The following is a 13,408-nucleotide window of genomic DNA, read 5'->3' as shown; positions in this document are numbered from 1 at the left end:
TTGCATTGCTGATTGTCTCCAGAATCCAGGGGAGGAGGGGGGGGGGGGTGAAGAGCTTTGTTCAGCAGAAGATCCAGACGTTTCTTGAGGGGAAACGAATCGCACCCGTTAATTTTCTTGTCTATGAAGAGGTGGAAAGTTCTCCGCCCTGAAAGCTGGGGCCTTATCCTTCCTTCGGCCTGGTTGATTGTTGGTGGACGCCTGTTTTCGGATGCGCTTGAAATCCTCGCGTTTAGTGCACTGCTTGTCGGATCCTTGGTGAGCACCACCACAGTTGGCGTATTTGGGCGCCACAGCTGCATCCGCAGCACATTCGGAGGTGGCATGGTCTTGAGTGCAATTGCCGCAGCGTGGCTTTCAACGCGTTGAGCGTCACCGTTCCCTTCTGGAAGTGTACCAGGAAAAGGCAATTCACATTATCGTCCCTCCTTGTCATCCGATAGATGGCATTTGGGGCCAGCTTGTACCGGTCCCTGTTTTCAGCTTCTATAAACTTCGGGTCGAAGTTTGGTAGGCCCCTGATGACGACCTTGACCGGTTTCTCACCGGGAATGTCGTGGGTGAAGAATTCCACCTTGGAAGTCCTTAGGTGGGTGACGACCATGCCATACTCCTCTTTCGAACGAAGCACCACTTTGGTGCCGACTTTTTCGTCACAGCTGGCTGGGTATTCCCACTGACCTCTTCGATGTTGATACACCCGAGCTTCCTTCACCGGGGTCCTCGTTCTTCACCGTTCCCCATTCAAGAGCACACACAAACACCGCGAACGAGAGAACGCAAACATTATCGCAACGAACTTTCTGAACAACTCGAGAGCACGAGCTAAAACCGAACTGAACTGATTGACGGTCAAGCAAAGAATTATAGATGTAGATGACTTGTTTATTGTCGTTACCTCTTATATCTATGTACAATTTCTCTTAATCTAGGTAGACCAATGTTTGTTTGGACAGGTAAGCAAGGTAGGTTGAAGCATTTTTCAGAAGTTAGTCGTTAAATTTACACTCTGCACTATTTCCGAATTAATATTGGTTCCATTTTGTAGCTAGGGTATTACCTATGGTATCGTATTGAGTTTTTTGCAGTATGTTTTACATATTTTCCAAATACCTGTAAAACAAATTTTGAAAAACATTCATTGTTGTAAAAAATATTTAGAATATACGTCAAAAAATTATCAAAGTTACCCCGTTTTACGGTACATATAGTTATTGTTTTCGGAAACATAACTACAGGAGCACTCTCTACAGCTCGATATTAAAGGGACCATCGAGCAATGGAATAACAATCTCATGTAAATGTGCTATCGTAGTAGCCATGACATTCATTTTTACTATGGCTCTATAACTCGATATCAAGTTAGTGGACATCGAGTTATGGAGAGATGACTGTACTACATCTATGTTACCAAAATCGATTTTTCACAATTGAGTACTAATATGGCTTAGCGATAAGAAATAATACTTCCTTAAGTAAATCCTGTTGAATATTGAAAAATTCGTGGAAGTCAGGAAGATTTCTCGGTTTCCATCAAAGCGATAATAACGTCAACACATTCCTATCCATTCCCAAATTGACATACATTTGAACGTTGTTATTGCCTATCGTAAAGTATGAGATCACCAGTTTTTACACATTGCAGATACAAGCCTTATGCATCGTTTGTTGCTTCTCTGTATAATACATCTGGCAATAACGGAGTAGCAACGACGAGTGGTTAATCATTCTCATGCTAAATTATGTCCGTACTATCTGAAGTGATTCAGTACTTTCTGAAGCTTTTCTTTAGTAATTCAGTAGTTTTAAAACTGGTTTCAATTTCTAACTTTTTTAAATGATTTTGTGCTCCCCAAGTGATTTCAATATTTCAGAAGTGATTACATATTTTCTGAAGTAATTCAATTATAACAAAGTGATACAGTTCTTGAGGAAATGATTGCAAACTTCAAAGAATTGATAGAGTACTTTCCGAAGTTTTGTGAAATTATGCAGTCCTTTCCAAAATTATTCAGATCTTACGGAAGCGGGTATAAACCTTATGGAAAGACTAAGTATTTTTCAAAGAGATTTTTCAGGATTTTTCTTAAGTCATTCAATACTATCCGAAGAATTTCCGAGCTTAACTGAATTGTGTCAGTATTTTCTAAAATTATTCAGTTGTTTCCTAAGTGATTATGAACTTTCTGAAGCGCTTCAGTACTTCTGAAGTGATTCCAAACATTTATGAAGTGATTCAATGTTATCCGAAGAGATTCCGAGCTTTTCTGAAGTGAATCAGTACTTTTTGAAGAGATTTCAAACTTTCCTAGAGTGATTCAGCTCTCTTTCCAAAGTCATTTAGTACTTGCGGAAGTGATTACAAACATTCTGGAATGATTCAGCACTTTCCGGAGTGATTCTAAATTTTTCTGATGTGATTTAGCACTTTGTGATGTGATTCAGAATGTTTTGAAGTGTTTCAGTACTTGCTGAAATGATTTAGTACTTTTCGATGTGAACATGATTCAATACTTTACGAAGTGATTTCGAAAATCCCTGAAGATATTCAGTGTTTTCCGAAGTGATTCCGAACATTTCTGAAGTGATTCAGTGCATTCTTAAGTAATTCAATTATTTCCGAAGTGCGAATGTGCGTCATCAGAATACGAATCGAATCGAATGTGCGTCATCAGAAAACGAAAGTGAGGAGCCTGAAGTAGTGGACGCGATAGAGGCTAGGCCTAACCACAGAGATCGAAGACCAAGCCCGAGAAAACAACCAACAATATCGAGGACAGCACCAGCGAATCAACAACAGACGACACAGGCAACAGTAATCGAAACAAAAGGGAAATATGTCAGAAGAAAATTAATTGAAGCCCCCTAAAAGCATTCATTATTACCTGGGAGAGAAAAGCAGACAGCACACACCAAATTGATTTTATATCTGTTGTTCTTGTCATGAAAATGTTAGCCATTGAAATCAAATCAAAATAGGCGTAGCAAAATCACCTTTTTTGCTTTGATCGTGTAGTTATTGTTCCAGAGATTTTCCAGTGTGCAGTGGGAAAATGTTCTTTTCTGTTCTGGATTTTTTATGACACAAAATATTTTGACAAAAAACCTTGGTTAATGGTATCATTCAATATTGATTTGAGTATATTCAATAAATGAATTTAGAAAACAGTGTCCCATCGAATGGAAATGACAGTTTGTTATACATTAATTCACGCAAGATTTCAATATTGCCTTGTAAGAAAGGCACCATCAGACTGTTTGGCTCCCAATGACAGTTCGTGACAGCTTGATTGTGGCTCCTTTTGACGTTCATATTTTTCGAGTCTGCTTCTCCCTCCCCAACATTATTACCAATAAGCTTTGCTAAAACAATATGGCTGATTCCACATTCCCATTCTTGAAGCGACGCAACCATGCCTCCAATATCAAACACAATTCCTCCTATTCTGATGGATACCGTGCGCCAATTTGGATAATGTTTTAATTCCAGCAGCAGTCTGGTAATTAAGTCACAACAACCCATATTAATCCTGTCTACATCACGCTTTTGTTCTGCAAACAGGGCCTATTTTAATCAATATGGAAACAAATAGCAGCGCGTAGAATAATAATCAAAATCCACTCGCATCCCATTCAAAAGCTCCGAACCTCTCCGGACCAACCACACTCGAACGTTGGCATATTCGTTTCAATTTTCATTTTCACCTTCCATCGCATCGTGGTCTCCATATTTCATTTTGTTTATGACCGGGTTCGCTAGAGCACGCAATGGAATGAAATGAGTTCCGTTTGAGAGCAACCAGCGGCAGACACTCAGTGAAATCCAATTCCATTTGCTCCCATCGCCATTTACCACAGTCAGCGGTCGGACTCATCCTTAGCTTTCCCAATCAGCGTTGAAACACTGCCCAGTTCTACCACACCCGCACATCTCCGGCTACTTCCAGGTATATACATACGTATGCAAGCTATCTCCCTCGCCAATAGAGACCCGACAGCTACAACACTATTGAAAATTAATTATTCATCCGTTTCCTGCTGCACCACTTCTCGTGCGGTGTCTGCTTCCGCTTTAGTGTCAACCAACTTTTCTTCCGAGAGAGGATAGCTTTTCCTACTGCGTGTATACCACACTGTACAAAATTAATTAAAAACAATTACACTCTCTTGCTTTCGTTCCCCCATCTGGGATCCGGACCGGAATCGTTTGACTGCTTCACACTAATTTTATCATGAATTTCACGATTTGATTCCCATTAGTGTAGGTTTTCACAACATTGTTGTTAAGCTGTATGAAATGGCTGCGTGGCGTAGCAGGCTCTGGCGATTCGCTGATTGCTGCGATCACAATAAATTTCACACGGCTTGAACGTGGATCCACGTGAACTTTGACCTACATGCATACATATGAACTGTGATATGACGACGCGTTTCCCATTTCCATCGCGTGCTATGGCGTCGTCGAAGGGATTATCAATTCTGGACCCGCACGCTCCTATGATTGATGACTTGCGTGTGTGCGTGTGATTGTGAAAAGCACAATATGTACCGGAAGATGCTGAGGGGGGGGGGGGAGGGGTAGAGAAAACCTATCATGTGAAATTCAGCAAACGACGCCGCCAACGCACCTGGTGATGTGACTTGCTTTCTGATTTTGCGAAGTGATCCATCAAAGTTTTCGATTTGTGCTTGGGCGGAATTTAACCTAGATTGATATTGATGTGTTTGTTGTATTGCAGTTGATTGTTCAACAACTCTCCGATATAGAAACGTCCACTGAAACAGTGATGCCATACCGATTGATCACTTCATCGTATCAAATGCCACTTTCAGGTTGGTTGTTGTGAATGGGACATGTTTGTGAAAAGAAATGCGGGTAACACTGATTTTCATGATAAGAGACAGGGATGCCAGAAGGTTTAAGAAAAAGTCTTCAATCAGATCGAAAAAAAATTCGCCGGCGCCGGTGGTGTAGTGGCAAGCGTGACTGCTTTCTCACATCCCTATGGGTCTGGGTTCAATCCCAGCCGAGGTCGGTGGGATTTTTCTGAGGCATGAAAATCTCTGGTCACGTCTTCTTTCGGAAGGGAAGTAAAGCCGTTGGTCCCGGCCCATGTGTGTTGTGAATGGGTGCGATATCCTACGCAGGTGTGGAAGCTGCCTTCCTGCACATTCGATTGCCGTCAATGGATGGCAATCGATGTCCGTCGGTGATTGGCACTAGATTGCGGAACAGAGACCGACGGTAAATAAGGAATGAAGATCGAAAAAATATTTTTATTTGTCTTCACCGCCACTTGTAAACTTGGTTTGTAGGGCGTGGGACTCAGGGGTGGCAGGTAGAAACAAATACCACCCTATCTGATTGCCTCTTAAAATATTTATTCAGGATTTTAAAATTTCACAAATTCCTGAATTTTGTCTAAGGGGCTGTCTATTAACTACGTAAGCTTATGGACAGCCCAAGGGGTGGTCACTCTACACACTTGTTTTGCGCCAAATTTTTTCTCAGTGTGCCGCAGCTGGCACGGCATTGCCGAGAAGTAATTGAACTGACTTGTGTTTGTTGTGAATAATGAATTGTTTGGTAACCCGGTATTTTAACAACTCTTGATTTTGTTTTGTTTTTCGAAACCGGAGAACTCAATAGGCGAATCGAATGGAAATTAAGCAATCGTTTCAGCCTCTGGTGGTGAATAAGAGAACCATCAAAAGAGTGATGAGGACTGAAATTTTCACCGTGAAGCATAGGAAGAGGTAAATGTTTTTTTTAACTTTTCTGATTAGTTTATCCATCGCACGTACTTGTAATTAACATCCAAATGGAATATTTTGTTTTCTGTATCGATTTTAGAGTGAACGGCTGGTGCTTCCACATATTTTTGTTAAGAAAAACGAAGATTTATAAAACTATCCCAGCGGTTATGATCTTCCGGATTTTTAATTTGGTGTTATTTGAGCTGTAAATCCGTTCGAATATGTGAAAAATAATAAAACAAGACCCCTCCCGATGGAAATAAGCAAGATACGCATAACAATATGCGTTAATTGGAGATGTAAAATTGTAATTTAGATGTAAACAAACGGTTTGGTTGACGTTTCCTCTAGTAAGCGCATAGCGCACTCTACATTGGTGGTGCATAGAAACAGCCTATTGACGACGACGACGAGTTTGGGCGGCCGGAGCCGGAAAGCGACAGTGGTCGAGAAAGTGGTAGACACTTTGTGCTAGTCATGACTGTCGGATCTTCGGAATCGAAAGGCGCTAAGTGTAAAGCCATTGCAAGCGATGGACACACGAGAAAAACACCAACGGAAGATCAAAGCCATTAAGCAGCTGTACAAACCGCCGACGGTAGAGGAAATCAATCGGTTGAAGGAAACGGAATATTTCTACCACTTGAATCTGTTCCGGCTGCAGGTGGAAGAGATGCTAAGCGAGGTGAAGGTGAAATTCAAGGTGTTAAATTATTTTGAGCGTTGGTTGGATGATTTTCGGAAGTTTTTGAGGACGGTAAAAGATGCGGACAATGAACGATCTTTGAAGGATGTGGATTAAGAAGGGGTTGATTTTCCGCTGGCATTTCCCGACGGCTCGCATGTTCTCGCCAAGGAAAGCTTCAAATTCGTTCAGCAACGGATCGTGCACCATATTGGATCCAGTCATTTGGGAACATCTTATGGCAAGCCACTGAAAGTAGATTTACTGCTGGAGATCCCGGACAAGTGTTTCCGAAAGAAAGATTACCTCAACTTAATTACCTTAACTCACATGAAGAGGGCACATTTCATGAGCCATCTGGCGGGTGGAAGCATTGGACAAACAGTCAAAGTATTTTTTGGCCAGTGGGATGCGCTTCATTCCGGGTTCATGATGCAATCCGGGTATTCTTCTCGAATCTTCGAGATCAGTAGCGTGCCCATGCCTGTGAAGAGGAAGGTATTTTTGCTACTGAATTCCGCCAACGTTACAAAAGATTTAAAATTTACTTTAGCCAGTTCCACCAACAATCAATACGAAACTAACGATTTTAAATTGGCTCACTACTTGACTAGCCTATTGGTCCCAAGCAAACGATTAACGTATCCCATTCTAGTCGAAATTCTAGTACTACGCAATGTTTGTTTTGATTCGCTATGAAAGTTTGACACATGAAATGAGGGGTTATTCGTTTTTCCTATGTTTCGAGGGGTGAATCGATTAGCTTGGGACCGAAGAGAGTACCAGAGCTGAGCCAAAAAGTTGAGCATGTTATTTCGGGACCTTCTAGCACAAACGAAGTGACAGACGGAGCGGCTCGAAATTTGATTTGACGCACTTACATTTACAATTTTCGAGTGTACCTCACGGCAACACTATCTACTCATATGTACTAGATTAAACTAGGGGGTACCGCCTGTTATCTCTTTTTCTCTAACGAAAATTGAAAGGGAGAGCCTGTTGTCAAACAGCATGTCATTATATCGCTTCTTTTGTATAATGAAAGACCATAGGCCAAAATGATTAGGGATGAACACATCGGGTTAACATTTGCTTACAAGTAAACGATGTTGAGCTGTCAATGACTCGCGCTTGTTGCAATTGTTGCTACAGATTTCTTCAGTCCGTGCTAGAAGCCTAAGTCACAGTCATTCGCGACCGAGAAGACATAGACATCGTTGTTGGACGCCAAACAGAACCCGGCCATACTCGGTATGCTGGTATACATTCACTCCTCCGTAGCGGAACTGGAAGGATCCACCCAAGCTGCCGGATATCAGTTTTGTCTGCTCCAGCTTCTTCTTATTATTCTGCAGAACCAGACAGTGCGAGTACTGGTCGTGTTTGCCAAACCAACCGGTGGAATACTAATCTGAAAGCCGATTTCTTAGGCACGTTGCATTTGTCGCAGTAGATCGTCACTTGCCGCTGCACTTCCATGGAGCGGATTACAATCGCCGTGGCAGTAGTTTCGTCGAACAGATCGATCACTGGATCGATATCAACCCGATAGGTATGGCCGGCATACTTCGCGTAGTGACGCTCGCTCATGTCACGGGGAATCCTTTCCGAACAGGCGGCACATTAAAACTTCTGTACGAATCGATCGGGACATAGGATTTGATGTCACGCTTTTGTCTCTTGCTGCCTCGACTGCTCAGCCTCTTCTTATTCATCATTCCAAACATTTTCCGGTACGGGTGCGGGTAGTGGATGTCCCTGTCGAATTGGTTGATTAGACGAGATCATCGTCATCGACAAGTACCAGTTATCAAACTTTCCAGTTATCATGCAGATGAAGTTTTCAACGGAGTAATCTCTTCCACCTATGCAGCACAAGCTCGGTTAACAAGCTGCGGCAAGTTTTTACGTCGAAGCAAATGGGAAATTGGAATTCAATCTGAAATTGAAAACCTACCCTAATAAAATTGATATGGTTATTTTGCTTAACGACGTGTTCGGGGTATCATCCAAACCATTTGTTGAATAGTTTTATTATTTGGGTTTTCGTTCATGTATGGTAGTTTTTTATTAGGGAAACAGTAAAAAAAAGTTGTTGAATATTACAGCAGTTAAGCTGCACATAACATATACACATTAATCCAGCCAGTAATGTTTTACTGGGTTTTTGAATTGCGGACTGTTCGAAAAAAGTTTAAAACTCTGCAGGAAATTCAAAAATATGAAACTTTTTCTGAACTTGTACAGATAAAGTTCTGTTAATCTCATTTCTTTTTTTTCCTTTGATTTGTTTTTCGTCGATCTGGTTTTCCGTACTGAGCACCAATGCTACCGATGCCAGCACTGATAAAAATCCTCTTATACCTTTTGGCAAATTTCCATTGCTGATTATTAATAAAATGTATAAGGCTACCACCAACCAATTTGTTCCGAACGGCCGGAAGACCAAGCTGAGGCATGGGATGCTCATTATGCCCCACTTGTTCACTATGCCCCTCTCATAAAATTCACTATGCCCCTTCCATAAAATCACAACGAAAATCATGGTATATGAGAAATGTACAATAAAAAGCTGCATGGCACAGTTTGCCCAATCGGCGGGGTACTTTTTCAAGTGCCCTTTGTGCAACAACAAGGACGACTTTAGTCAGCAGATGCAGCAGCGTGGCATTTATATTCCACTGCCACGAGGAACTTCCGTCGAAAACTTCGAGAAACTTCCGTCGAAAAATTGCTTCGAGCCAAACCGGTCGTATCAAATCGTTGACTTCTTCGGATCCAGGATCGCGTCAAGCGGTTGGGTTCCAAACTCAAGGAACTACTCATCCTTCCCATTTATGCCAATCTGCCGTCGGACATGCAGGCGAAAATTTTCGATCCAACTCCATCGAACACCCGGAAAGTCGTACTGGCCACCAACATCGCCGAGACATCACTAACCATCGATAACATAATGTACGTGATCGATCCGGGCTTTGCAAAGCAAAATAATTTTAACTCCAGAACCGGGATGGAGACCCTGATGGTCGTGCCCATATCGAAAGCATCTGCCAATCAACGTGCAGGTCGAGCAGGGCGCGTTGCCCCTGGCAAGTGCTTTCGTCTGTACACAGCCTGGGCATACAAACACGAGCTGGAAGACAACACCGTCCCGGAAATTCAGCGCATAAACCTGGGCAATGCCGTGCTAATGCTCAAAGCTCTTGGAATCAACGATTTGCTTCATTTCGATTTCCTCGATCCTCCACCACATGAAACGTTGGTTTTGGCATTGGAGCAACTTTACGCCCTAGGGGCATTGAATCACCACGGTGAACTGACCAAACTTGGACGACGGATGGCGGAATTTCCGGTCGATCCCATGATGGTAAAAATGCTGCTTGCTAGTGAAAAGTACAAATGTTCCGAGGAGGTGGTGGCCATCGCTGCAATGCTATCGGTGAATGGAGCCATCTTCTACCGACCGAAAGATAAAATCATCCACGCAGATACGGCCCGGAAGAACTTCAACCACATGCACGGGGACCACTTGAGTTTGCTGCAGGTCTACAACCAATGGGCCGACTCGGACTACAGCACTCAGTGGTGTTACGAAAATTTCATTCAGTTCCGTTCGATGAAACGAGCTCGCGATGTCCGGGAGCAGCTGGTTGGGTTAATGCAGCGAGTCGAAATCGAAATGGTTTCCAGTCTGCCGGAAACGACCAACATCCGGAAGGCTATTACAGCCGGGTACTTTTATCACGTCGCTCGGCTCTCCAAGGGGGGGTCACTACAAAACGGCCAAGCACAATCAGACGGTGATGATCCATCCGAATTCGGCACTGTTCGAAGAACTGCCTCGTTGGGTGCTGTACCACGAGCTGGTGTTTACGACGAAGGAGTACATGCGGTCGGTGATTGAAATCGAAAGCAAGTGGCTGCTGGAGGCGGCACCGCATTACTACAAACCGAAGGAGCTCGAGGATTCCACCAATAAAAAGATGCCGAAAACGATCGGTCGGGCCACGCTGACCGAGGCGTAGGTTGTGATGAGACGGTTTGGGGTAATTCAAGAGCATTTTTCGCACTATGTATTCAACGGGAATTGTTGTTATTTGCGATGACATTATCCTACCTAGGGTGTCGGGTGTAAATTAGGGATCTTTAGGGACAAATAGGTGAAATATAAGGTTGCTGCAACCATGCTATATTGTATGTCAGTAGAGAGCTTCATAAGGCTAGCCCGTCTAATCCCAGTCGCGCTCCTTTCCGTTTCTTCAGGTCCGGTTAGGTGGATTAGGTATTCTCTGGCACGCCGAAGCCAACTGCAGGGCTGTTACAAGTGTCGCAAATTTTGTGCGGTTTTATAGCTTTTGAAGTGCGGATTTTGCGGAAAGCTTATCGACATTGAACACATTTTTTTAAATGATATTTTAGCTTGCCCAACCAACTATTAATAACTTCACTGCTTTACTTCTTTATTAAATAATAGAAGGTCTTTCTAAACGTAGATTTTCCTGGAGTCTTCAAATAATTAGAATCGAAACTTAGTTGAATTAACCCTAAGTGGAACTAATCCGCGCCAAAGCAAATCTGAGATGGCAGTCCACGAATACCTCAGATTTGCGAATTTAGCGTAGTCGTAACAACGCCGTCCTTGACGGGAACTAACAAAGTTTATACTATTTCAAACAATCGCTGATAGGACGTTTTTTCGCCAAGTGAATGATGAAATACTCACAATGATTTCACTGTCTAAGATTTATTGCTGTCTCTAATAGCATATGTAGCAAAGCTATACATTATTTTTCTCTCGTCTCAATCAGGGTTGCTTCCACTCACTTGCTATAAAAAAATATTTTTCGGAATTATGCAAACATTAGATGTTTTAATGATATGTTGTACTTGTAAGTAACAAGAAGAGGGTGTACGGTATGTGTTTGATTTATAAAACCTGTCAATTTCGCTTTCAGAGCGTCACAATCAGCGATCTTATGATTCGTGAGCGTTCACTCAGAGTGAGCGCTCACGAGTCGTAAAATCGCTGATTGTGACGCACTGAAAGCAACATTGACAGATTTTATGTGTCAAACATATACTTCATGACCTCTTCTTGTAAGTTACAAGTACTAATTAGCATTATACTATTTCATGATTTCATAATTCTGAAAAACATTTTTTTATAGCAAGTGAGTGGAAGTAACCCTGGTCTCAATACCTACTTACTACCAAAAGTGGATGTGTTAATAACACAATCAATGATTAACAATTAAAAAAAAACCCTCACTGAATTCAACCATACACAGCAGAACATACAAAATCAAATCTCTCTTTAAAATATGCCCCGACCCGTCCGCTCTAATGCTGCGACCACTGGATCGACTTGATGTCGATACCTTCCTGGACCATTTCCCACAGCGGGGACATCTCTCGGAGTCGAGTCACGTGCTTGATGCACTTTTCAGCTATGTAGTCGATTTCCTCGATGGTGGTAAACCGTCCGATGCCAAAGCGAATCGAGCTGTGAGCCAGATCTTCGTCGGTACCAATCGCACGCAGCACATACGACGGTTCCAGCGAAGCCGAAGTGCAAGCCGACCCACTCGAGAGGGCAACGTCTTTCAGCGCCATCAACAGCGATTCACCCTCAACGTATGCAAACGACAGATTGATACATCCGGGATAAGAATGAACTGGATCGCCATTGCGGATGACTTTCGGTAGCGATGCGAAGATTTGGTCCATCAGGCGTTTCGAGAGGAACTCCATCCATTTGTGATCGTACTCCATTTCACGGCTAGCGATTTCACAGGCTTCCCCCAATCCAACGACCAGTGGAGTCGGAACGGTTCCACTTCGAATGCCACGCTCCTGGCCACCTCCGCTCTGAATGGCTTCCACACGAACTCGAGGACGAATGCGAGTTGAATGCGAGAGGCTCCCAAACATACAAACTTTGCTCTTTCATTATCACGACGTTCTTATGCATAATCTAGTGTGACGTAACGTTGGATCATGCGTAAGAACACCGTGAGAACGAAGGAGTCGACTACATTCTTTCTGCCGCACCTATAGTACCGCACACGGTTCCCGCGCTGACTGTTCCTTACTTTCTCACTCTAATCAAAATTTCCTTCGATGAGTGAGAAAACAGCACCCCGTCAACGCGAGTGAGAACGCGAGTTGCCAGATCATTGCACACAAAACCAACTTGAATTAATTCAAATCAAAAATACTAGCGAACCTGGTGGTGAGCGGCGGAAAGTGGTCTAAAATTCTATTACAGAGAACCACCTTATTTTAATTAATTTCTTCGGAGAAAGTCGTCTGTAACTTTGTTTGTGCTTCTAGTCTTAGAGTTACCTCTATGGTTCCACCATAGAGATAACTCTAAGACCAGAAGGTCCCGAAGAAACGTGCTCAACTTTTTGGCTCAGCTCTGGTACTCTCTTCGATCCCAAGCTAATCGATGCACCCCTCGAAACATAGGAAAATCCACGAACCCCTCATTTTATCTGTCAAACTTTCATAGCAAATAAAAACAAATATAGTGTAGTACTAGAACTTCGACTAGAATGGGATACGTTAATCCATTTGCTTGGGACCAATAGGCTAGTCAAGTAGTGAGCCAATTTATAATCGATAGTTTCGTATTGGTTCCATCGCCTAGCGAGTGCTGAAAACTCTGCAGACAATCGCAACCCTCGGATTCCTTACGGACAACATCCAGCACAGAGTCCACCAGTTCGGACCCTTGGCGTAGTGTCCTTTGACCCAGTTGTTACCAGCACCGGACTTCCCGGTCGAAACAGCTGTCCAAATGGTCCCGCCCGGACCGAATCCATAGCTCCTGGCTCAAGGTTGAACCGCTCGCTCGTGGGACGTACTTTCCTCCGGTCACGGGAATCAGAGAAACAACTTTAATAATGGATCTGGAGCCGGTAATGCTGAGATTGATTCAGTGGTGTTGCTATGCAAGCGATT

General features: G+C 43.0%; 2 protein-coding genes and 1 pseudogene across 2 annotated transcripts; 2 read left to right on the top strand and 1 right to left on the bottom strand.

The window, feature by feature from the left end:
* LOC135700140 (integrator complex subunit 6 homolog) overlaps positions 1–13,408 on the top strand; it is a 337,494-nt pseudogene that overhangs the window by 34,541 nt on the left and 289,545 nt on the right.
* On the top strand, positions 6,290–10,467 carry LOC135700148 (pre-mRNA-splicing factor ATP-dependent RNA helicase DHX16-like). Its single transcript, XM_065220568.1, has 3 exons — positions 6,290–6,448; positions 9,225–10,174; positions 10,206–10,467. The coding sequence occupies exons 1-3, from the start codon at positions 6,290–6,292 to the stop codon at positions 10,465–10,467; spliced, it is 1,371 nt and encodes a 456-aa protein (XP_065076640.1).
* Positions 11,673–12,612, bottom strand: LOC135700128 (cysteine desulfurase-like). Its single transcript, XM_065220522.1, has one exon. It carries the CDS (start codon positions 12,371–12,373, stop codon positions 11,783–11,785), a length of 591 nt encoding a protein of 196 aa, XP_065076594.1. The 5' UTR covers positions 12,374–12,612; the 3' UTR covers positions 11,673–11,782.

Source organism: Ochlerotatus camptorhynchus, unplaced genomic scaffold, assembly GCF_037179485.1.
Source record: "Ochlerotatus camptorhynchus isolate MF236.1 unplaced genomic scaffold, CSIRO-AGI_Acam_v1.1 ptg000129l, whole genome shotgun sequence".
Classification (NCBI taxonomy): Eukaryota; Metazoa; Arthropoda; class Insecta; order Diptera; family Culicidae; genus Ochlerotatus; species Ochlerotatus camptorhynchus.
Note: the sequence above shows the minus strand (reverse complement) of the source record. Positions and strands in the feature narration are given on the sequence as shown.